The 26,315-nt window shown below is 38.7% G+C and overlaps 1 protein-coding gene and 1 pseudogene across 5 annotated transcripts in view; one reads left to right on the top strand and one right to left on the bottom strand.

Moving 5' to 3' along the window:
• Positions 1–26,315, top strand: part of XPO4 (exportin 4) — a 128,801-nt gene that overhangs the window by 7,393 nt on the left and 95,093 nt on the right. The window contains exons 1-4 of one of the 5 annotated variants that reach the window (XM_006159509.3): positions 8,575–8,592; positions 12,931–13,036; positions 18,398–18,539; positions 24,545–24,683. In XM_006159509.3, coding sequence (XP_006159571.1) covers positions 12,943–13,036; positions 18,398–18,539; positions 24,545–24,683 — 375 coding nt within the window. In that variant the 5' untranslated portion in view covers positions 8,575–8,592; positions 12,931–12,942. Of the gene's footprint in view, positions 1–8,574; positions 8,593–12,930; positions 13,037–18,118; positions 18,290–18,397; positions 18,540–24,544; positions 24,684–26,315 lie in introns of those variants that run through there. The other 4 variants (XM_006159510.3, XM_014592006.2, XM_006159508.2 and 1 more) reach the window with 4 other exon arrangements.
• Positions 25,211–25,853, bottom strand: LOC106736084 (40S ribosomal protein S10 pseudogene; annotated as a pseudogene).

The raw sequence follows: 26,315 nt of genomic DNA, 5'->3' as shown, positions 1-26,315 counted from the left end.
AGGGGGGCTCCCTACCGCTAGCTTGTTTGTTGGAGGCTGAATTATTATTAGTAGAAAATCTTCATTCCCTTAAAAATCTAGTTCACGGTAGCCATGTGGAACCTTGTTCTGAAGGCCCGCGGCTTCTTCTCAATTAAAAGCTATTTCATGGGGCTGGCAGGTGGTGTCGTAAAGGAGCTGGACTCCCAGATGGCTGACTGTGGTTAGGATGCCAGATCTGGAGGCTTGCTTTCTCACTTTCTCTCTCTTCTGCTCTCACTCTGTCCCTCTCTGGTCAAATGAAAATGAATAAATAAATAAAGTTAAAAAAATAAAGCTTAAAAGAAAAGCTATCTCATGACTCCAAATCAATTTAGACTAGGTTTATGGTTTTTCATTTATAAATTAGGTCATTCTGTTTCCCCAGATTTGTTTAGTCATTGCTGGCTAACTAAAACCTTGTTACCAGGTAAAAGGAAATGCCTTTCAGACAAGAAAGAAGTAATAGAAAAACAGTAAACTTTTTTTTCTGGAGAAGAGGTAGGCATTTATTCTCTATTCACTCATAATTTTGGGAAAATTAAGTCTAGTATAAAGTGACAATATTCATAGTAGGAGCTCTCAAAGTTTGTGTCCGCGTGTATTTTCATGTCTTAAATAGTAAAAATATGGTTTTTGCCAGAGCGTACGTACATTCAGCAGAGAGCGGGTGAAAGCACCCCCTCCCCCCCGAGGGATATGATCATGCTGTAATCCCTTTTCCTCCATATTTCCATCCTGTGGGGACTTTGTCACATAGGCACATACATCTGGCATGTTTCTCAAGCCATCTGGTCTGAGACTTAAACTGTGCAGTTGGCCCTGTGGGATCCGGCTGCCTTAACCACTATGCCGCAGACTGACCCTCTGCCCACCCCACCCCCACCCCCCACCCTCTGCCCACCCCCCCCCACCCCCTTTTTTTTTTCTTTTTTTTTGCTATAGGGAGCATACGCTCTCCAGAAAGAGAGAGACAGAGAGACAGAAAGTGAGAAATCACCCCCCAGGGGGGATGGCCACGCCGCAATCCCCTCTCCTCCATTCTCCTCTCAGGCTCTTGGGCATGCACACACAGGTGCCCAGTGTGAGTTTAAGCCACCGGGTCCAAGACTCGAACCATGGTCAACTATATGGGAGTCCAGCGACATAGCCATTATGCCAACTGCTGGTCCCCACCCCCCTTGTTTAAAAGAGAGGTTTTTGCTATAGGGTGCTTGTGCTGCTGGAGAGAAAGAGAGAGATGGAGAGACAGAAAGTGAGAAATCACCCCCCCAGGGAGATGGCTTGCAATTCCTTCTCCTCCATTCTCCTCTTGGGATCTTGGGCACGCATGCACACGCGCCTGTTGTGAATTTTAAGTGCCAGGTCCAGGATTTGAGCCCTGGTCGACTATGTGGGAGTCCAGAGACATAACCCCTATGCCATCTGCTGGTCCCTGGCCCCCTTTGTTGTTTTTTGACTTTTAAAAAAGAACTATACCTCAACCACTAGGGCACAAGTTGGTCCTATTTTGTTTTAGTTTGTTTTATTTTATTTATATCTCATCATTATACATCTCTGTAGCTTACAATAAGGGTTTTTAAAATATATAGTGCATGTCAGTCAAATTGAGAATATTACTATATACATAGTTTTCAACAGAGAACTTTATATTGCTTTATCAGTAATTTCTTCCCCTTTTAAAAATAATTATTTAAGTTTATTATTATTATCATTATTATTATTGTTATTTAATTTGACCAGAGAGAGAGAGAGAGAGAAAGCAAGCTGCTGGGTCTGGCTTGAATTGCACTCGGCCATGTTCAGTGCCCTAACCACCACACCACCTGCCTACCCCCTCTCTTGCTTTTTAAAACATTTAAGAAAAACAACTATTTTGTGACTTACCCCATAGCCTCATGGCTAAGGGAGCTGAATCCCACATGCCTGACTGCAGTTCGATTTGTGGCTTCCACGTCTTGAAGAACGTGTCTGGCATGTGTGGATGTGTGACAAAGGGAAGAATGGAAGAAGTGCAGGAGGAGGGATTGCTGTGTGACCATAATCCATGGGGAGTGTTCCCTCTCCTCCTCCCCAGTCACATGCACCATCTGACGGTTAAGAAAGAAGTTGAGTGAATAGATGAGGAAAAGAGTGTGAAATGAAGATAGGCAGGATCTTGCCTATCTTAAGGCTTTACTGGCCATGATATTTGGATTGAATTCACCCAACAGTGCGTGCTTGTTAAGAGCTGTGTGGTTGCTTAGCTAGCAGCAGTATGAAAAATCTGATCGAGAGAAGGCAGTGTGTGAGAGGAGGAAGACAAGTAGGTAGTCTATTGAGGTTGTTCAACAAGGAAAGGATGAGGTTATGAGCATCACCGAATTTCTGACATCCTTCCTTTGGGTAGGAGGGAATGTATGAAAGGACTGTGGAAAGTTCATGGAGGGGCCCACAGGTGGTATGGTAGTTAAGGCACTGACTCTCACATGGCTGACCATGGTTCGAGTCTCAGACCCGGTGACTTGTTTTTGTGCTTTTCCTCTCTATCTCTCTGGTCAAATTAAAACAAATAAATAATTAAATTCTTTTTTTATAAAAGAAAGTTCGTGGAAAATGCATATAATGAAAAAAACCCTAGGTATTTCAAAAAATAAGATTAATAGGCAGGGACTTCAGACATAAACTCATAGTTGCATTTCCCCATGAACTTTTTTTTTTTTTGAGAGGTTTTTTTGCTGTAGGGTGCGTGTGCTCGCCAGATAGACAGAGAGAGACATAGAGACAGAAAGCGAAAAATCACCCCCTGGGGGGGATGGTCATGCTGCAATCCCTTCTCCTCCATTCTCCTCTTGGGATCTTGGGCACGCACGCACACGCGCCTGGCGTGAGTTTTAAGCCACCGGGTCCGGGACACGATCTGCAGTCGACTACGTGGGAGTCCAGCGACATAGCCCTTACGCTAACTGCTGGTTCCCCCCATGAACTTTTTGAAGTCCTCATGTATTAATCTTAATTATTTTGAAATACCAAAGTAACTCATGGTGAAGGAGAATACTACACACACACACACACACGCACACACACACGCAGGAAACTGAGGCATGCCCCTAACTAGCTTTTGTAAAAGCTCAAAATTTCTTTTCTCAATTTTTATTTTAAAAGTTGAGGATAGAGGGGCCAGCAGGTGGCGTGGTGGTTAAGGGCACTGGACTCCCATATGGCCAACCACGGTTCAACTCCTAGACCTGGTGGCTTGCTTTCTCACTTTTCCTCTCTCTCTCACTCTATCTCTCTCTGGTCAAATTTAAATAAATAAATGAAGTTCAATAAAATAATTCTTAAAAAAAAGAAGTTGAGGATAGAAATTTCACTCAAATCCATAATATATCCATGTTTTAATATAAAAACTTTGCTCCAATCTTTGAATGCAGTTAATAATTTCAGAAAACTGAATTATCTTTATTTTGTGGCTTCTCTCCCCTCTCTGGCAAGCACATTTACCCTGTGGCAATTAAAAGAAAAATTCACCCTTGTGCTATGCAAGTAAGCACATGGAAAAATTACTGAAATCTTAGAAACTGAAAGGCAGTATAATACAGGGTCTGAAACTGTCTGGATTCTTCTTGGCTAAACTGTGACATTTAACATCTCTAAAATAGGGACATTGTAATACCTACCTCAGAGGGTTAATGTGAAAATGAAATGATTTAATTTACATGAAAAGGAAGGCGTTTAGCATAGTGCCTGGTCTAGAATAAGTACTCTATGAATGTTAGCTTGTACTTTGTCAAATAGCGTTGTGTTGGGGCACACAGATCAAGATAACCTTATAAAGTAAGCACTGAATAAATATTTGTTAACTAAATGGTTTTGGAGTGTGCTGTCTGGTGGAACTTTGTCACACTGATGGCGATGTTCAGTATCTGCCCTCTCCCGTGGAGTAGCTGCTGACCCCACACTGACCGTGGCTACTGTACTGGACAGCACAAATACAGAGTGTGGTTCTATGTCTCTTGGCGTTCTCATTTGTAAATATTTATTCCGTATGTAGCATATTCCTCATGGGTTCTAGATGACCTTTATTTCTGGTTATTGCATCCACACTGTCAAAGTGTGCAGTATTGATTCTGGATATTAAATGTATTTTTAACAGGTTCTGTCTTTTTTTTTTTTTGAGAGTTTTTTGCTATAGGACGTGTGCACTTGCCAGACAGACAGAGAGACAGAGAGACAGAAAGCGAGAAATCACCCCCCAGAGGGGGTGGTCATGCCGCAATCCCTTCTCTTCCATTCTCCTCTTGGGATCTTGGGCACGCATGCACACGCGCCTGGTGTGAGTTTTAAGCCACCGGGTCCGGGACATGAACCGCGGTTGACTACGTGGGAGTCCACCGACATAGCCATTACGCTAACTGCTGGTTCTCAACAGGTTCTATCTTATTTCTGGTTTAATTTTTTGACCTAGTATCATCAGACTATAATACTTTTGAAAACATTGGTGTCACACAATATTGATGAAGAACATATGGGCATATTGTTTGCCATTATAAACCATTATAAACCATTTTCATTTTTAGATTTATAAACCTGTTAGAATGATCCGAGCAGTGGCCAGCAGGTCGTATTGTGGTTAAAGGTGTTGGACTCCCACGTGGCTGACTGCAGTTTGGCTCTTAGACCTGGCAGCTTGCTTTCTCACTTTCCCTCTCTCTTTCTCTCTCTCTGTCCCTCTCTGGTCAAATTAAAATAAAGAAAGAGTTTAAAAAAAAAACATACAAACTATGAATTTTTCACTACCTTTATACAGAAAATGTGAATTACGAAAAAAACATTCGACATTTCTCCACTTTGAACTGTATTAAGTAAATTTTCTTACAGAAATATCAAAAAAGATGTAAGCCTATAGGCTTGTGTCTTTTTAGAAAAACAGGTTTTGGTCCAGGTTTTTGTCACAGAATATTGGGTGATGAAGACATTGTAAGGACTGACTGAATGAGAATATCGTATTTCTCTTTTGTCCTTGGAATCATATTGTTCATTCATTGATTGAGTTTGAGAAAATGCATCTGGGTGAGGGTTGAGCCTTGTCACTATTGGCATTTTGGGCTGGATAATTCTTTGTTATTGAGGCCTCCGGATTCCTGCCTTTTATCCACTAGTTGCCAGTTGCCTACCCCATTTGGGGCAACCAGAAATATTTTCAGACACTACCAAGTATCTCCTGGGAGACAAAATTGCTTTAATTAATAATCAGTGATCCGGGACCGGAACTGGCATATAGCATATAGCATAATGGTTACGTTGCTGGACTTCCTTGTAGTCAACCACAGTCTGAGTCCCAGACCTGGTGACTTAAACTCATGCCGGGGCTGGGCCGGTGACGCACGCACAAGACCCCAAGAGAATGGAGAAGAGATTGTGGCATGGCCATTTTCCCTGGGGGTGATTTCTTGGTTTCTGTTTCTCTGTCTTTCTCTGTCTTTCCAGTGAGCGCATGCGTACTATAGCAAAAACTTCTCCCCTCCCCCCCCCAAAAAAAAAATCAGTGATCCAAGATATCACCTGAAGACTTAGGGTCTGTGATTATACTCACATGATCAATTTTGCCATCATTAATAGAGTCTATAGCAGGGACCAGCAGGTGGCGTGATGGTTAAGGTGCTGGACATTCCCATATGGCCAACTGCAATTCAAGTCCTGGACCTGGTGGCTTGCTTTCTCACTTTCTCTCTCTCACCAAATTAAAATAAATGAATAAATAAAATTGAAATAAATAATTCTTTTTTTGAAAAAAATAGAGTCTACAGCAGCTCTGCCACAAGAACTTTCTACAATGATAGGAATGTTCAAATCTGTACTGTCTAGTGTGATAGCTCCTAGCAATGTGTTACAAGTAAGCGCTCTAGGTCTGGTTAGTGTATCTGAGGACTAAAATTTTAATTTAGTTTTTATTAATTTAAATTTCAATAGCCTCACGGCTCGAGGCTGCTTTGGTGGACGGCATAGAGTGCTGCACTTTGGGCCAGTTGGTGGCATGGTGGTTAAAGTGGCTGGATTACCTATGGCTGCTTGTGTGGTTTGAGTCCCAGATCCAGTGGCTTGAAAAACACACCAGGCATGTATGCAGGCATGTCCAAAATCTCAAAGGGAAGGAGAAATGGGAGAGAAGGGATTGCTGTACCATCTGATTTCTCACTTTTCTTCTCTCTTTCTCTCTCTGTCTCTCTGCCAAGCACATATACCCTGTGGCAAAATTTTTAGAAAGAAAAAGAAAATACTGTCTTTCTGCATCCATCTCTTCTGATTTGCCTAATAATTGTAAATTTTGATAACTTTTACTTTTGCAGTGTCCATTTGCTTTTCCTTGTCATTCTGGGCGAAAAATGAAAAATTCCTAATTTTTAACACTGTTCAGTGAACGAAACCTTTAAACTAGAGACCTTTACAAAATATCTTTGCAAAAAAAAAAACTGCTGTCTCTAGATTTCTTTTATACCTTGCTGAAAGATCATGATAGGAGCGAGCAGGTGGCATGGTGATTAAGGCGCTGGACACTCCTACATGATCGACCAAGGTTCAAGTCCTGGACCTGGCAGCTTGCTTTCTCACTTTCCCTCTCTCTCTGTATCTCTCTTTTGTAAAATTAACATAAATGAATGAATAAATGAAAATAAATAATTAAAAAAAGAAATATAATGATATACTTTGGAGAGGTTTTTGTTTGTTTTTTGTTTGTTTGTTTTTGTTTTTTGCTATAGGGCACGTGCACTCTCCAGACAGACAGACAGACAGAAAGTGAGAAATCACCCCCTAGGGGGGATGGCCACGCCGCAATCCCTTCTCCTCCATTCTCCTCTCGGGATCTTGGGCACGCACACACATGCACCCGGCATGAGTTTTAAGCCACCGGGTCCGGGACTTGAACTGTGGTCAACTACGTGGAAGTCCAGCAACGTAGCCATTACACTAACTGCTGGTCCTAGTATCATGATATACTTTGGGCAATGTAGTAAAACAATTGAGGATAGGGAAAAGCAACAGCACTGGATCCAAGATGGTGGCCAACAGGAGACTGGTAAAAGAGCTTGAAGAAGTCTGTAAATGTGGAATGAAAAACTTCCATAACATCCAGGTTGATGAAGCTAGTGTATTGACTTGATAAGGGCTTCTTGTTCCTGACAACCCTCCATATAACAAGGGGCCTTCAGAATCGAAATCAACTTTCCAGCAGAGTGCTCATTCAAATCACCGAAGATCACATTTAAAACAAAGATCTGTCACCCAACGAAAAGGGGCACGTTCTTTCTGTCAGTAATTAGTGCTGAAAACGAAGCCAGCTACCAAAACGCACCAGTTAATCCAGTCCTCATAGCACTGGTGAATGACCCCCAGCCCGAGCACCCCCTCTGGGCTGACTTAGCTGAAGAATACTCTAAAGATTGTAAAAAATTCTGTAAGAACGCTGAAGAGTTTACAAAGAAATATGAGGATAAGAGGCTTGTGGACTTAAATCTGCCACGATTGATTCCAGCAAGTGTAGCAGAGACCCCGCACAGTGCATTCAGACACCCCGCAAAGCAGGACTCTGGAAAATTGACCTGGGCCTCCTCAGCTGTCACACAGGATTATCCTCCTGCTTGTTCCCCCATGGCTGATCTTCTCTTGTTCTTTTTTTTTTTTTTTTTTTTAAGAGGTTTTTTTTCTATAGGATGCATGCGCTCTCTGGAGAGACAGACAGAAAGTGAGAAATCACCCCCTAGGGGGCGATGGCCATGCTGCCTTCCCTTCTCTATTCTCCTCTCAGGATTTTGGGCATACATACACACACGCCTGGTATGGGTTTCAAGCTGCCCAGTCCAGGACACAAATTGCTATTGACCATGAAAGATTCTAGCGCCTTAACCACTATGCCACCTGCTGGCCCTCTGATTCTTTCTTGTTTATTTTATTTTATTTTTTTTAATGGTCCTATAAAAGTAATGACATCTGTAGTAAACTAGGAATATTTAGAGTTTTCTACTTGTTATCTGAGAAATAGTCTTCCCAACTATGTGTCCCCAACAGCAATACCTAAAAGAAATTTAAAGCATGAACTTTAATGACTACAGGTCACATCTTGGCTGTGATACTTATTTACTTTGTGATCTTGGACATGCAGTAATTTCTGCATCTCAGTTTCTCCATATGTGAAATAGGGAAAATAATTCCTACAGAGATGTTGCTGGAATTAAATGTATATAAAGTATTTAACATTTTACCCAGCAAATAAATGGCAGCCATTATTGTTGTTTTCAGTCATAAAAGTTTTAAGTTATTACACCCCAGGGAAAGAATAAGTCTAAAGATCCCTTAGGACCTAACAATCAGGATTCCTCACTTTTTTTTGAGAGGTTTAGTAACATGATGAAGAAGCCAGAATGAGTCAGTGGAGGCAGAAATGATAGACTCATATTTATTTGTGTGATCGTTTGGTTTATCTCTGTCTTTTCTAACAGAATTCCACAAGGGCAGGACCTGTTTCCCTACTTTTTAAATCCTAGCTTCTGTGTATAATCAGCCTTCAAAAATTACTGCTGAAGACAAACCATTTAGGTACTTTGGTGTCCCCCCCCTCCTCCCCAATATGCATATATTTTCTACTAACAATTACTAAATATACCATTTAGTCTATTCATGGGTAAATAATCTCCAGAGTTCCTTCTTTGGATATCCCTAGTTCCGAGTCACTCTCGGTGTTTTCCTGTAACCGAAGCAGCTGGGTTCACCAGTGGCGTGGCGAAGATTGGGACCAGAAACACCAGTCAATTGAGTTGGGATTTTGTGGCTCCAGGGTGTCCGTCGGTGTGATACCTTAGAAACACACCTCACCCTTGCCTTTATTTTCCTTAAGTTACCTGGATTGGCCACTTGCTGCTTCCTCTCCTGCCTCATTGCTGTCTATTACCATCTACCATTGCCTACAACTCTTCTGATTCATATGATTCCTTTTCTGAAGTGGACAGAGGGGAATGGTGAGAAGGAAAGTAAGAAATAATCCTCTTGAGGGGTTGACCATCCCATAATCCCTTCTCTTGTGGGAATTTGGGCACACAAGCACACATGCCCGGCATGATTTTCAAGCCATCTGGTTGGGGATTGAACTGGAGTTGTCTGTGTGGGAACCCGGTGCCTTAACCACCATGCCATTGACTGGACCCATACTTTGTTATTATTATTATTTTTTTAATTATTTAACTTTATCCATTTATTTATTTATTTATTTTAATTTGCCCAGGGAGGAACAGAGAGAGAGAGAGATTGAGAAAGCAAGCTGCCAGGTCTGGGACTGTAACTGCAGTTGGCCATGTGGGAGTCCAGTGCCCTTAACCACTACACACCACCTGCCAGCCCCTAAGGTTGGTTGATTTTCATACAGAGATAAAAATTCACTTAAGTGGAGAAAGGACTACAGCATGGCCACCCCCTGGGGGGGTGATTTCTTGCTTTCTGTCTCTCTGTCTCTCCAGTGAGTGAGTGCACACACCCTCTAGCAAAAATCTCTTTGAAAAAAAGAATGATACTTCATTTAGGAAAAAAAAAATTCGTTTTTCGTTTTTGCTATAGGGTACATGGGCTCACCAGAGAGAGAGAGAAAGAGAAAGGGAGAAATGGGAAAAAATCATCCCCAGCAGGTATGGTCACACAGTAATCTCCTTCATTCTCTTCCCTGGATTTTGGATATGCCCCCCATCCCCTCCCCCAACACACACCCAGTGTATTTTTCTTATAGAGATTTTTGTCTTAGGGCACATGTGCTCCCCATGGGGAGGGAGAGAGATGGCCATGCTGCAATCCCTTTTTCTCCCAGTATCTGGGGCTCTAACACATGTGCCTGGTATTAGTTTTAAGCACCGGGCTTGGAACTCAGACTGCAGGCAGTCATGTGGGAGTCCAGTGACATAACTGCTACTCCACCTGCTGGTCCCTGTTGTGTTTTCCAAGCTTCCAGGTCCAGGACTCACATCTCACGGTCAGCATTGTAGGATCTGGCTGCTTAATCCCTACAACAGCAGATGGCCCCGTAAAATATCAGAGTTTTAGGAACCAGTAAATGGCGTAATGGTTATGTCGCTGGACTCTCACATAGTCAACCGAGGTTCAAATCCTAGCTAGACCCAGTGGCTTAAAATGTATGTTGGTGTGGGTGTTTAGTGTTGGGATATTTAGTTAGCTATTTTAATATTAAATCTTTTTTTTTTTTTTTTTAAGTAGTGAAGAATTTGGGGACCAGCAGATGGCGTAATGGTTATGTTGCTGGACTCCCATGTAGTCAGCCGTGGTTTGAGTCCTGGACCTGGTGGCTTAAAACTCATGTTGGGTACATGTGTGTGTGCGTGTGCCCAAGATTCTGAGAGGAGAAAGGAAGAGAAGGGACTATAATGTGGCCATCACCTCTGGGGGGTTATTTCTTGCTTTATGTCTCACTAACTCTCTCTGTCACATGGGCGAGCTCACATGTCCTATAGCAAAAAATCTTTCTTAAAAAAAAAAGTATTAAAGGGACCAGCAGTTAGCATAATGACTATGTCGCTGGACTCCCATGTAGTTGACCACAGTTCAAGTCCCGGACCCGGGGGCTTAAAACTTCATGCCACGTGGCCAAGATCCTGAGAGGAGAATGGAGGAGAAGGGATTGCGGCGTGACCATCCCCTCGGGGGGTGATTTCTCGCTTTCTGTCTCTCTGTCTCTCTCTGTCTGTCTGGTGAGTGCACGCGCCCTATAGCAAAAACCTCTCAAAAAAAAAAGTATTAAAGAATTTAACATAGTTGTTTAATGAAAATATTTTTATTTTTATCTGGAGAACTGTAGAGGGTGCTGTATCATTAGGAATAGTAGTCTGAACTGGCTTTAGCTAATTATAAGAATTGTCTTAAGCTAGAGCATCACAATAGTTCATTTTTCTTGGGTATACATATATTTTATTTTATTATTATTTTTATTTTTACTTTTTGACTGAAATGTTGCATAATTGCTATAATTCATGATGAATATTAAACTAATATACTTGGTTATAAAATGTTATTTCATCTTACAGATTCTTTGATATAGTTGAAATTATGATTTCTCCACTTTGTGTTGGTTAGCATAATTAAGGTTGATTTTCCCACCATTTCCTCTTCCTTCCTCTCTCAAATTGAAAACCCTTAGGCTGTATCAGCAATATCTTTTCTTCAGAAAGGTCTAAATAGGTCAACAACCAAACCACATGATGTGAGTATGTATTTAAGATTCACCTGGTTCAGAAGACTATTATCTTTGGAGGATTGTTACAACAGAATGGAATTTATTATTTTTTGTAAATTACTATTTATTTATTTTTATTGCCAGAGTATATTTGTGCTCGCCAGAGAAAGAGTGAAGAAAAAAAGCACCCCTCCCCCAGTGGGGCATAGTCATGCCACAGTCCCTTTTTACTCCATTTCTCCATCCTGCCATGATTTTGGGTATGCACGCACATGAGGTGTTTCTCAAGCTGCTAGGGTCAGGATTTGAACTATGATTGGCTGTGTAGAGTCTGATTCCCTTAACCACTATGTTCTGGGGCTGGCCCCAAAATAGAATTTAAAAACTTACACAGACCTTAGAAATTGTTTTTGTTAAGATAGAAGTCTGTTCTTTTTTTTTTTTTTTTTTTTTTTGTAATTTTTTTTTTTTTTTTTTTTTTTTTTTTTTGGTAATTATTTATTTAATTATTTGTTGTTATTATTTATTTTTTAATTTGACCAGAGAGAGAAAGGGAAAGCAAGAAACCAAGTTGCGGTTGGTCGTGTGGGAATCCAGTATTCTTAACCACCACACCACTTGCCAGCCCCAAAGTCTGGTGTTTTTAACTGATTAATTATTATTCAGAGAGGAGTTCCATAAATTCCAAACTTCAACTGTTCTCTGATATTTCTGGTTAAGGTTTTTTTCTTTTTTCAGAAAAAAGGTTTTGTCATAGAGCTTGTGACTGGCTGGAAAGACAGAGAAAGAGTGAGAGAAAGTGAGAAATCACTCCTGGGTGAGGGGATAGCTCCGCCACAATCACTTCTCCATTCTTGTTTTGGGATTTTGGTCATAGATACACGTGCTTCCGGTGTGTTTTCAGGCTGCACGGGTCCAGGACACAAACCACACAGTTGGCCATGTAGAATCTGATCACCTCAACCACCATGCCACTGGCTGGCCTCCTAAGTGGCAGTTTAAAAAACTGGAGGTAAAATTATTTGACCTCTGTCTTAAAGGATTGCTTTAAGAAACTGGTCTTTAGTAAAGTGGATTCAGTTTCTCCCGTACTGAAAAATACCGAAATTATTTAAACTAGGTCAAATTAAACTAAATGGCTTATTTTGAAATAGAAGACTATGATGTTAACCATGTTTAAAAAAACAAAAAAAATGCATAAGGTGGCCAGACAGCAGCACAGTGGTCAAACATAACAGTCTGAGAGGCTGAGCCAAATGGGAAGGTTCTTGGTTCACATCCAGAGACCTTCCTGATCAAACCGGAAATACGTGTGCCAGTGATCCAGGGCTGGGGTCGGCTGTGGTGTTGAGACCATGGTGGGGCTGCTGTTTCTCTGTCTCTGACTCTTTCTCATAGAAGAAATAAAGTTTAAAATGTCCATAATTTTTAAAAAGTTAGATAAATGTCTGTTGTAAAATGTAGGCAACTTTAAAGCATTCTGGCCCAAACCTTGCCATGAATTTCTTTATTTTTCCTGGAATGTTATTTTAAATATTTATTATGAAGTTTTATGCTATGGTTCCCTAAAAAACTAAGAATTTTTTGTCTTATTGCCCGCCCCCCCAAAAGTGAAAGTGTTTCCTGTTTTTGTGGATTAAAGGACTGGTGTTATTCACACTTTCTCATTAAGTAAGTGTCTTCTGTTTTTGTTTTTAACTCTCAAGGCACCACCTTCCATGGTCAATAATGAACAGCGCCAGCATGCAGAGCACATATTCTTATCCTTTAGGAAATCAAAATCACCATTTGCAGTTTGCAAGCATATTTTGGGTAAGTATTCACTTCAATAATGTTTTGCCATAATATCTATTTTTTTCCGTCTTGAACATTAGCTATTTTAAATTCTTTGAAAAATAAGTAGATTCATACCATTAAAGTTTTCCATTTATAAGCATTTCACAATGTCTTTAAAGATATTACATAAAGTTATTCTACTACAGTGGCTTTAAGATACTCTGTAACTTTATAGAGCCCATAGTTTTTATGTCCCCCCCAATATACTGTTCAATAATTTTGTTATATTATTGACCATTACATGAAGGCTATTAATGGAAGGGGGGAAAATCTAATGTTTTTCTATTGCTTTCAAATGTGATATCACTTGTTATAGGAAATGCAGTATAATATCTCCTAAGATATTAATTAATCTCAATTAAGATTGTTTTGGAAATTTTTGCATTTTATTTCTTTTATTTTGCCATAGGGTTTTTTTATTTGTTTGTTTTTTTGCCATTTAGTTTGTACTCAGCTTGCTTAGCAAACAGTAGTTACTTCTGAGTAACTTATCATTAATTTTTACTTTTGTCAAGTATATTTTGAGTAATATGTTTACAAAAACAGTCTCTTCTAAAACCATCACAAGAATTATAACTTATCTGAAGATGGCACGTTCTAAGAGTTGTATTTGAGGTTGCCATCTGCCTCTTAGCTGTTTTTCAGTAATGGTAAGAGATTTTACTGTTCCTGTTATTTTATAGCCTGATTACTGTTGGCTGTTTTTCTTAATTGGAACCATCTTTTAAACTCGCATTTAAGGCCCTACAGGGCTAATTGAATCATCTATAGCCACAAAATTGGTTAGCTGGTTGTTAGGAAGTAAAACTTATCTCACATTTTATTCTACTTTTTAGTAGGACTTATCTGTTGGGCACCAGTGCTCTGTTTTCCAGATGGAAATATACTACAGTTATGTGTTGCCTCACAGATAAGGGCTTATACATGAAAGTTGCTAGATTGTAGTGGAGAGCACTGGTGTGGGAAATGTGAGACCCTGCTGCCAGGGTACCTGCTGCATATTTTTGCCTGGAGGAAGTGACTGGTTACCCTCTTTGGGCCTCTTGTTTATTGGCGATATGGGAATGTTGATACCGTTTGCCTTGATGGACTTGGCTGTCAAGAGTTGTAAGATGCACGTGTAATAGCATACATAAAAGCACTTTGCAAACAATAAAGTAAATGTCATGGCCACATTATCTTATTTTTAGATAGCTTTTAAAAATATGATCCGCTTAAAAAATGTTGTATTCTGTTTGCAAGGAGCTAGCAGCAGTGGTAAAGGTGCTCTGTCTCATTCAGGAGTTTGAGTGTACCATCAGAGGTACAGTTTTAACAACTATTTTGTAGATTGTAAATGAGGCCATGTTTATTTTTTACTTGAGTAGTCAATGTTTTGTTTTTTTGTTTTTTGAATTGCCAGAAGGCACATGTGCTTGGTGGGTATAGGAGGAGAGAGACAGAGAGAGAGAGAGAGACAGGGGAAAACCACCCTCTCCCCTTTGGGTTCTGGTCATGCTGCAATCCCTTTACTTCCATTTTTCCATCTCCAGGTTTGGGGGCACACACCCACACACCCCCAGTGTGTTTCTTAAGCCACTGAGGCTGGGACTTGAACCATGATCAGTTGTGTGGGAACGGTTATTCTAGACTGATTGGGAAATAGTTGATCAAAGTTGCAAATATTTATTAGAGCATATTTGTTTATGCCATTCTTCTCTTTTTAGAGTGTGCATATTTTGTGAAGTTATTGTTGCTTTGTTACAGTTTGATTGTGTTTTGGAATATTTTTGTTTTCCTGATAACATTTTCTACAGAGTAGTACTAGTTCTGGCCATGCTTTTAAAATCATTTTGGGTTTTGAGACATTAACTATTTAAAAGTTAGAGTGCATGTTTTATAAGCATAATCATTAATGTACTGCAAAGCCCTGTTACATTAATGTTTACATCTAAACTTCACAGAAAATCTTTTAACCCCTTACTCAGTTGCCACCAGCACAGAAGGGTAAATTCCTCTAAGAAGACTTCTCATACAAGTGGCAGTCAATCGCAATTCAGAATTTTCACATTCTTATTTAGGGATTATGTGTCATTTTTATAGAATGTCTGGGCAGTATATTCTATTGAAAAGGAGACTTTCTCTTTGATGCTTCCCTTTTCTGGCCTCTTAAAATCCTTCCTTCTCACTTCTAGCTTCAGTTTTATATGTTTCTCATTTTTCCTCATTTCTTTCTCTTCTTACCCTTTTGTTTTTATTTTAGGTTTTGTTTTTTGGCTTTTGGCTTTTTTTGCTCTTTCCCGTGTGTGTGGTGTCTGTGTCTGTGCATGCATGTTGCATGCTTATGCATTTTTTCAGAAGAACACTTTTGGAATTTTTTCGCCTCACGTCTTTGGCACTAGGGGTTTACTAGTTTTTTGGGATCATATGTTCCTTCAAAAAACCTGTTGAGTCCTATTCTTATTAAAAAAATAACCAAGAACTCTTAGGGATTAGTTTATATCTTCTGGAGCTAACTTTGTAGCATTCCTTTTTTCCTTCTCTCAGTGGGAGAGATGGCTTTTATTCACTTTTTAACTCAAAAGTAGCCCAAATGAAATGAAATAAGAAACCACCAAAATCAGTTAGACTAGTAAACTTACTTACCTGGATTTGGAAAATTGTTTTTAGTCATGCCAACAATTGTTGGGAGGTGATAGATCTTCTTTCACTTGAGATTTTTTACTATTGGTTATGGGCATAAGTATCATTCAGTTGCTTTCATTGCCTATGCTTTGGACAGAGATCTGTATAGTGTTGAGAGGTCATTGTAGTAGCGAACATGTGCGGTTTATTTTTCTTTTTTAAAAAACTTTTTGATCAGAATGTAGTACTTTTCCTCTCTCACTGTTTACTTTAACTTTTGCCTGCCTGGTTCTGTCTAGTTTCGGATGACTGACAAGATACACATGAATTTTGTTCACATAATTATTGTTTTAAGAAGTTACTGGGTAGCAAGTGACACTTTTCTGCTAGGGTGGCCTGAAATAGATCATCATATGGGCAATGTCCTAGTCACTGGCAGGTCTTCCTAAAAGTGGTTAGTTGGGAATTCTAGATGAATTATGAGGTCTTCATGGAGGCCTTGCAGTTTTGAGCATCTTTATAGCAAAGTGCAAGTTTAAGACTCATATGAATATGCAAGTTCTAATCTTATCCTGGTAGGCTTCTGATTTCTTTCTAACATCTCTTGCAAGTAATCTTATGAATAAGCACAGTTTATGAAGGCCAACAATGACTTATATAAGAGAGTATAATTTGTTAGCTTGGAAAAGTTTTCCTTTTTAAAATTTACGGTTTGGCTTTTTATTGATCAAAGTCCTTTGTTCTTAGAGACAGATTCCTCAGGGGATGGTAATGCAGAGATCATCATTTAATACCATGCAGAGTTATCTAAGAAAAAGAGTTATGAAACTCCTTCTTTTCTTGAAAACTTGGGTTTCTCACTCCGCTTTGCCAACAAACTGAAAAAAGCTAAGACGTAAGCACAGATAGCTAGAAGTAAGCGTGTTTATTACTCGTGAACATCAAAGGTGCTTATTTGTTCTTAGCATCATGGGCATGTGGATTTAGCGTGGGTTAGTATCTCAGGGAATAGTTACCAGCTGTATGACTTCAGGCTGTCTCTCTTCATCTCTTAATACATCAATTTCTTCATCTATAAATACAGGAATTGTTTATATGATCTTTGGAGTTCTGCTTGTAAAAATTTTGTGAGTTCCTCAGATTTCACACATCCACGCTTAAGGATTTCAGGTCTTTTACCCTTAAAATAAGAGTAGAATACGAAGACAGGCAAACAGCCATCATTTTCTTCAAGAAGAGGTCTATAATGAGAGATCGTTTGATGACTACATGAGATAGTACCTACCATATTTCTTCTTGAGTGTGACGTATATAGATGTAGCTGTTTCTGTTTCAAATCTTCTTTGAATAAAACCTTTATTCACCCTCCCCACCAGAACTTTATATACATCTTTTTATAATAGGTTCACATTTTTAGAAGCAATTGTTTTTCATTATTAATTATGTTTTAAAGTGTCTAAATTTTTGTGAATTCTGACTATCATCCCAATTAGAATTCATGTTAAGGTACTATGGAATAATCAAAACTTAAAAAAAGAGGTCCAAATTGATTCCTCTTAATAATTTTTATAAGTTCAAAATTCTTAATATAATAGTCTAATGGCATAGGAATTTATGCAGGGCACACATTTTCTTTGCAAATTTTTATGGCTAATTTTAAAAAGATCGCTTATAAGCTTTTAAAATGGCCTGAGCTTGAATGGTGAGAGAACAGTGTGCCTGGCTGTATCTTCATGCTCTTCTGATAAAGTCTTGAAGGTGCTATTCTATGCCCAGAGTTAATTTCTCATGGCTTTCAGATACTCATGTCTAGTGATCTTGGCAAATAATCTGGAGTCTAGTCATAGACTTCTCATGGATTTCTTCACATGTTGGTTATTTTGTAGAACCTCGGAAAATTTCTGCTTTTTCTTGACTTTATTTTGACTGTTTCTCCCTTTTAATAATGCTGTTTGGAAACTGATGGTAGTGGTATTGGTAAATAAAAGAAAAAATAGAAAATTTAAATAAATATTTTTTAGGTATAGTAATTTTCTATTTTTTCCTCCCCCGATTCAGTTTTTAGTTCAGCTACTGTAACTTCCTAGTTAAGACTGGGTCTTTCTAAGTGTAGCTTTGGGATTTTACTCAGTTTGATCAGTATTGCAATCAGAAAATTCACAAGAACTTCTCACCTTGTGTAAATGTGACTCATTTTGTTCTTATTTTGAGAAAGATAACCTGAACATGATTGTGTTTATTTCTGAACTTACTATATTGGAGATGGGTCATCCTGCTTAAAACTTAATTACTTAGAAGCCAAAATATTTTAACAGCCTGGCTCATCACAAATAGTAATGTTCAAACTGGTTTATTAAGATATTTTTCCAATATAAAATTCTGTCTTACACAGGGTGAGAATCTCTTAGGAAATCTTCTGATTGCTTTATATTTTTATTTTTATTTTTTTTAAAGCTGTGTTATTTTTTAGTTCTTCATGCTTTGGAAGTAACAGTTGAAGAGAGGTGAGGAAAGTTTGTGAAAATTGTGATCGGTGATTAGCTGCCACCTGCCTGAGGTGTCTTCTGAGAGGAACTAACCTCTTTGTGGTGCTAGAGCAAGGTCACTGGATAAAAAAAAGAACAGGTAACCATCTTATTCCTTGTCTGAAAAGTTGTTTTAAAATTAATAAATGCAAAATGTTCAAGGTAATATGAACTACTATTTAAAGAAAGTTTTTAATTTTCTCCCCAGAAACTAGTAAAGTGGACTATGTCCTTTTCCAAGCTGCCACAGCCATAATGGAAGCAGTTGTCCGAGAGTGGATTCTCTTGGAAAAAGGTAGCATCGAGTCACTGCGAACATTCCTTTTAACCTATGTCTTACAAAGGCCTAAGTAAGTACATGGAGGAGGGACTGCTTATATACTCTTGCTATGCTTATGCCTCTGTCCTTTCAGGGCTTTTTTTGTTTGTGTTTATTTTTTAATGATAGACATTTGTGATAAAGCTGTCCATGGGACCCATATTTTAATACTCGGACATGAGTGACTATAGGTTATTTTGCAGCTCATTGAAATAGTACCTTTTATTTAAGCTTACGATAGTAGGTTTTGCTTCTTTGAGAACAGTGTGCTGGATATTAGACTTTGTTGTTAAGTTCTGGAGAATTAGGTTATAAATAAAAGTTGAGCTTAGATTCAGTCAAAACTCCTTTTATATTTACTTACTCTTCTTTTGGTACTGGGTAGGGGAGGTTATTTCTCTTAAATTTAAAATGTTAAGTATTATAAGACGTAGGTGAGTATTCCAAGACAGAGAAGGGGAAGAAATTTAGTACTATTAACAAACTAAGGGTTGCACGTGTACATAGAAATGTGCATAGAAAAGACGGTGCTAAAGGCACCAAATCCTTTGCTTCCTTTGAAGAGCTCATTAGGTTTGAAAAATCGGATGAGTGTGAATTTTCTTTTTATGTTATACACATCAGTATTAATGAAACATTTGACAAGAATGTGTATGTTTATTGCTCGTATGATTTTTTTATATGAAAAAATTATGAGCTGCATAACTTTTGGGGGAGAAATTGATTTACTATTTACCATTTTTTGAATAGTCCCCCGAAATACCAAGTTGTTTTTTTAAGAATAGGATTGCAAATTGTGTTTGCTGTTTGTGCATTTGACTACTTTATATGTTCATTTCTAAATTTAATGGAAAGAAGTCTGTTGTGAAATAGTTCAGAAATTGTGTATTTAGGAATAGAGATTAATGGTGACAAGCATAAACATAAAACTTCAAATCTAATTTAGAGCATAACGTTATGCATTTGTTCCTATTTAGTAGTCTGAGTTCATAATATTTAATAATAATTGCAGGACCAGCAGATGGCGTAATGGCTGCGTCTCTGGACTCCCATGTAGTCGACCGCGGTTCAAGTCCTGGACCCGGTGGCTTAAACTCACGCTGGATGCGTGTGCATGCGTGCCTAAGATCCTGAGAGGAGAATGGAGGAGAAAGGATTGCGGAGTGGCCATCCCCCCTGGGGGCTTATTTCTCGCTTTCTGTCTCTCTGTTTTTCTGGCGAGCGCATGTGCCTTATAGCAAAAACCTCTCCAAAAAAAAAAAAAAAGGAAAAAAAAAAAAAAAAATTGTTTTTAAAATTTTAAACTAGTTAACTGCTAACTCAAGTTGTTTTTTTAAGAATAGGATTGCAAATTGTGTTTGCTGTTTGTGCATTTGACTACTTTATATGTTCATTTCTAAATTTAATGGAAAGAAGTCTGTTGTGAAATAGTTCAGAAATTGTGTATTTAGGAATAGAGATTAATGGTGACAAGCATAAACATAAAACTTCAAATCTAATTTAGAGCATAACGTTATGCATTTGTTCCTATTTAGTAGTCTGAGTTCATAATATTTAATAATAATTGCAGGACCAGCAGATGGCGTAATGGCTGTGTCTCTGGACTCCCATGTAGTCGACCGCGGTTCAAGTCCTGGACCCGGTGGCTTAAACTCACGCTGGATGCGTGTGCATGCGTGCCTAAGATCCTGAGAGGAGAATGGAGGAGAAAGGATTGCGGAGTGGCCATCCCCCCTGGGGGCTTATTTCTCGCTTTCTGTCTCTCTGTTTTTCTGGCGAGCGCATGTGCCTTATAGCAAAAACCTCTCCAAAAAAAAAAAAAAAGGAAGAAAGAAAATAATAATTGCTGTTAAAATTTTAGAACTAGTTAACTGCTAACTGCTTTCCATACAGAAAAAATATATGAGAGAAAAAAAAAAAAACACCAAGGTTTACTTAGCTTATTTAGCATTACAGATTTAGTTGATAATGTGACCTATAGATAAATGGATAAACACGTAAGGAGGGTATTGGCTGATATTTTCTAATTATAATACAATGAGGAAGACTTGCTCCCGGTTTTCTCTTTTTCATGCTGCACTAACTGGCTGACTTTGTTTGTTTGGTGAGGCCATTTGGGTGAAATACCAGTTTGTTCTTTTGCTGTTTCCCTTTGACCCTATGTTGATGGCATCAGGGTTATATGGAGCAACCGTCCTAAGGAAACAGGGTCGACGGGAGTTTCTAGCCAACTAGACAGGATCTTATCCCTGTAGCTTCTTGCTTCTCGCAGCTTCCCCCATTCTGGGATCCACTGAACTCTGGAGAGTATGACAGACTTAAATGTGTGACAGAGGTTCATTTTGTATATGTATGTGGTCTCTTGTATTATTAAAAATAATCTCACTCTTAAATAATATTGATGAGTTTAGAAGCTATAGGTTGAGTATCCCTTATCTGAAATGCTCGGGACCAGAATTGTTTTAGATTTTTGATATGTTCATATTCCGGAATATTCACATGTACCCTGAAGTAATTTTATACAGTATTTTTGTATGGCAGCATTTTGACTGTGACCGTCACATGAGATCAAGTGTGGAATTTTCCACTTGCGGCATCACATTGACACTGAAAAAATTTCGGATTTTGGAGCATTTCATTTTTGGCAAAATCCCTTTGGATAAGGGGTGTTCAGTCTGTATTTAGAGTTGATTATAGGGTTTCATGTTGAAATAGCTTACTTAGATATTTCTCCCAAATTTATTTTGAAAAGAAATTTTAAGCTTTGAGCAATGTTGAAAGAATAGTGCAGTGAACATGCGCATGTCTGTTAGTAGAGGCACACTTAACATTTTTTCACATTTGATTTGTCTGTCATATATTTATACACATTGCCCGGAACCATTTGAGACATCGTGATATTTCATCTTTAAATATTCCAGAATGTCTTTCCTAAGAGCATAATCTCAGTGTTATTGATATCATTGGTATGGTTACATTATTTAATATAATTGTGATTCTATATTCTGAGTTCTCTAATTATTTATACAGTGTTATTTATATCTTTTTTTCTCTTTATAGGTCAAGTTTTATTTTTTTTCTTATTGTATTGGAGTCCATCTTTCCCTTTAAATCTATTGTTTGCTTTGTATATTTAGGTACATTTGGTTATTTTTTTAAATCCAGGATTAAACATAGATTATTCATTGTATTTAGTTAGTGGCGCCCGCCCTTTGGCAAAAACCTATGGTGGCTGGAGGATTGCGGCATCGAGTACTTCCTTTAAATCTGTTATAATTCTGCCCTTTTGTCTCCATGACATAGGCTTTTTTTTTCTGTAGAAAACCTTACAATATGAATTATAGTCAATTTAATTTTTTTTTTTTTTTGAGAGAGAGACAGGTGTAGCATAGTGGTTGAGAAAGAGATTTGCACCCCCGTTTTGCCTCTTAATTCTGTGACCTTGGGCAAATTACTTTGTCCATTAATTTTCTGGTTATTAACTCTGGATTGTTGTATTGGATATGCTAATTTATATGACATTTATATAAAGTCTTACATATCATAAGCATTCAGTAAATGTTAGCTATTACTTATTTCTAGTCTTGCCAAGAGTGGTATTTAAAATGAGCTTAAGTACATTTCTAAAAACAGTCTTCAGCTTTATGTACATTTTCTAGTAGTTGTCAGTGTATGTGAAACTATTCTGCCATTTGGCTGGAACCACCATCTTCCAGTAATTAACCAAAATGACGAACACAAAGGGAAGGAGGAGAGGCACCCGATATATGTTCTCTAGGCCTTTTAGAAAACATGGAGTTGTTCCTTTGGCGACATACATGCGAATCTACAAGAACGGAGATATTGTAGACATCAAGGGAATGGGTACTGTTCAAGAAGGAATGCCCCACAAATGTTACCATGGCAAAACTGGGAGTCTACAGTGTTACCCAGCATGCTCTTGGCATTGTTGTAAACAAACAAGTTAAGGGCAAGATTTTTGCCAAGAGAATTAATGTGCATATTGAGCATATTAAGCATTCTAAGAGCAGAGATAGCTTCCTAAAACGTGTGAAGGAAAATGACTGGAAAAAGAAGGAAACCAAAGAGAAAGTTACCTGGGTTCAACTGAAGCGCCAGCCTGCTCCACCCAGAGAAGCACACTTTGTGAGAACCAATGGAAAGGAGCATGAGCTTCTGAACCTATTCCCTATGAATTCATGGCATGATGGGTGTTAAAAATAAATGAACTTATGGTCTATTAATTTAAAAAAAAAAGAAAGAAAAGAAAAGAAAAAGAAACTATTCTGTCCTTTCTGAAGTACAAGACTTCCCTTTGATCAACAAACATTCTCACACATAGCAAGATCTTTGCACAATATTTATTTGCTCGCTGAGTGAACGATGACACATACGTTTTGAAGGCATTTTGTCGCTTCAGTCTTGACATAGGGAGGAACATTAGATAAATCAAATGACTGCAAAAGCATTTTTCATGGAGTCAGCCAGTTGACATAGGGAGTTAAATGTCTAATAAGTGCTTATTATGTGGCAGGAAATGTGCTTTGTAGACAGTAGTGTTTTTCAGAGTGTGTGAGTGATCTGGGAAATAAAGTTAAACTCTAGTAACGGATGTGTTACGTCATGTGAGTCCCTTATTAACAACTTCCGGAGAAAGTGACATCCTCATCTTGACAGAGGGGATTCAGAGTCCTGTAAGTGCAAGAACACAGAGCAAGGAACTGAAAGATGTTTAGTAACCTGCAGTCCTGAGTGTTTTGGAGTGGAATGAGTCAGGGAGGGGAGCAGGCACGTGGCCTTGAAGAGCCTTACGAATGGGTGACCATATATAATCTGTGCTCAGACTGGGATACCTTTGAGAGTAAAAGAAAGTACCGTTAATAATTATGTTGGAGCAAGGTAAATTGGGACTCCCAGGGAAGGCATGATGAGTCCTCCTGCTTATAAGTTATGATAAAGATTTTAGAGTTTTTCCTGCGTGCACGTGTGGTTGTAAATGTTTCTTTTGCTATAGGGTTCGTGCACTCATATGAGAGAGAGGGAGAGAGAGAGAGAGAGGCAGAGAGCCCCTCTTCCCCAGGGAGTTGGTCACTCTTCTCTTGGGATTTTGGGTATACACACATGCACATCCAGTATAATTTTGAAGCTGTCAGGTCTGGGACTCGAACCACAAAGTTGGCCTTGTGGACTCCAGCTCCTTGGCCTCCATGCCACCTGCTGGCCTTGCAATTGTAACTTTATGATTTCTAGAAGTTATTGGGTCATCAGAAAAGTCATGACATATTTTCCTATGTTTTTCTATGAAAAAATGCTTCATGACTTTTTTGATGACCCAATAGATTATGAAAGTTTAGGGTTGTATTTTCTGCACCTTATTTAAAAAAGCAGCAAACTGTAAAAAGACAGTTATGTCTCTGTGCCCATGTGGTTGAACATGCTTTATGTTAATAGAATGCGTTGACTTGGGATAGGTGTTTGTCACATGGAGGAACAGAACCTGGCTAAGAAATGGTTTCTATAATGTGATTAGATAGGTAGCATATTATCTTTTCACATGAGAGGGTAATGAGATTTATAATTATGTTAATGGTTAGAGATGGATGTTAAATCAGAATCTATCTCCAGATGGGTATAATGTTAATTTTAGTGATTCCATACCTCACAATAAACAGGCAATTCTGATTTACATTGAATACTTCTTCAAGCAGCTAGTATTTATATAATGTTTGGTATGTACCAAACATAGTTCTAGGGAACATTTAAATTGTATAGTAACCCTGCTAATGTTAACTCTATTTTACAGATGAAAAAACTGAGGCTGCAAATGCTGTCTTTCCCAGGGCCACATAGCCAGTAAATAATGGAATCTGGATTTGAACCCAGTTCTCTGGCTTTGTGGTCTGTACATAACCAGGAGTTTATCATACCCCCAGATGGAAGCAGTGTTATCAGCAGTTTCAAGCATAGTGAGAAATTTGGAATATTTTAATGCTAGATTTATGTAAACGTTTTCACAATGATTTTTATGTCTTACAGCCTCCAAAAGTATGTTCGGGAACAGATTCTATTAGCAGTAGCAGTAATTGTAAAAAGAGGATCATTAGATAAATCAATTGACTGCAAAAGCATTTTTCATGAAGTCAGCCAGTTGATAAGTAGTGGCAATACTACTGTGGTAAGTGTGCTATTTGTATTTATAAATATTAAACATGTTTATTCGTGTTACATAAATCATATGGCAACAGTAATCGATCTCTATACAAAAGAAAAAGTATATGAGGTTATCAGGCAATTGTCATTTCTTCTGGTTTTTAGTGTATGTATATAATTTATGAGGTTATCAGGCAATTGTCATTTCTTCTAGTTTTTTTAGTGTATGTATATAAATGGTATACTTTAGTTTTTCATTTTATTCTGTTCTTTCATGTTGCTGTAGTGTTCATAATGATCATTTAATGTTTGCAAAATATTATAAGCTAACACACAGTAATATTTTAAAAGATTTTAAAAAATAATTATTTAACTTTATTAATTATTATTATTATTTTAAATTTTACTGGAGAGAGAAAGAGAGGGGAAGTGAGAAAGCAAGCCGCCAGGTCTGGGACTTTAATCACAGCTGGCCATGTGGGAGTCCAGAGCCCTAAATCATCATTCCACCTGCTGGCCCGCTATAATATTCTTTTTTTTCTGACTCTAAGTTCAGTCAACACAAAATAATCTCCAGTTTTACTGAGCTCGCTGGCCATGTCCACAGCCATATCCGCCTCTAAACTGGAACTCGGTTCTGACCCGGCCACAGCCTCAGCTTTCTTGTCTGCACCAGGGGGCACAGCACTCCGTCTGTGGGTGTCTCTGTCAGCTTCTCCTCTTGTGAGTCTTGTAGGTCACTCGCCCTCCAGACCTTTGGGTCGGGGCCTGCCAGTCTCAGGACAGCTTCGGCACAGGGTGGCAGGCATGATCTTGGGGGGCAGGTGGAGGTAATCGCGCAGATACTGGATGCCCTCATTCGTAAGGTACCAGTCGAAATGTCTCCTGGCAAACTGCTCCTTCACGTGGCCTTGAGACTTAAAAGACTGCATGCCCTTCATGACGTGAAGGTTGGGCACATTCTTGTCAGCCAGCTCCGTGTGCTTGGGCATATGGACATCCTTCTTTGCCTCCATCACTCCCTCCTTAGAAAGGAGTTCATAAATGGCAATCTGGTTCTTCTTGGGCATCAACATCACGGCGGCTGCAGGGTCTGGGGCCGAGGCTGGAAAGCCTACCATAATATTCTTAGCAATATTCTTTTTTTAAATTATTTTTAATTGACACAGTAATTAGATGTATTTATGAGGTACACTGTGGTTTTTCTTTCTTTTTAAATTTTGCTAGAGGCATGTGCACTCATGGAGAGGGGCAGGAGAGAGGGAGAGAGAGGAAAAGCTGCTTCTGTGGGGAATGGCCACACTGTAGTCCTTTCTCTTCCATTCCCCTTTCAGGATTTTGAGTGTGCCTGCACACTCACCTGTTGTGCCTTTCAAACTGCTGGGTCTGGGACTCAAACCACGTGGTCACCCATCTAGGATCTAGCTGTGTTATAACCATCTCAACACCAGCCGGCCCTAGTGTGGTTTTCTCAGCACATGAAGAGAAGGTGTTGCGATCAAATTTAACCAATTTTCTATTGAACACGTATTTTTTTTTTATTATCATCATAATCTTCTTTATATTACATTGGATTACATATAACTTTACAATGTATTACATTGCTTTTTCAAAAGGGAATGCCATGCAAGTCAGTCAGTACAAAGACATTAATCTC

This window comes from Tupaia chinensis, unplaced genomic scaffold (genome assembly GCF_000334495.1).
Source record: "Tupaia chinensis unplaced genomic scaffold, TupChi_1.0 Scaffold000634_1, whole genome shotgun sequence".
Taxonomy (NCBI): domain Eukaryota; kingdom Metazoa; phylum Chordata; class Mammalia; order Scandentia; family Tupaiidae; genus Tupaia; species Tupaia belangeri.
Note: the sequence above shows the minus strand (reverse complement) of the source record. Positions and strands in the feature narration are given on the sequence as shown.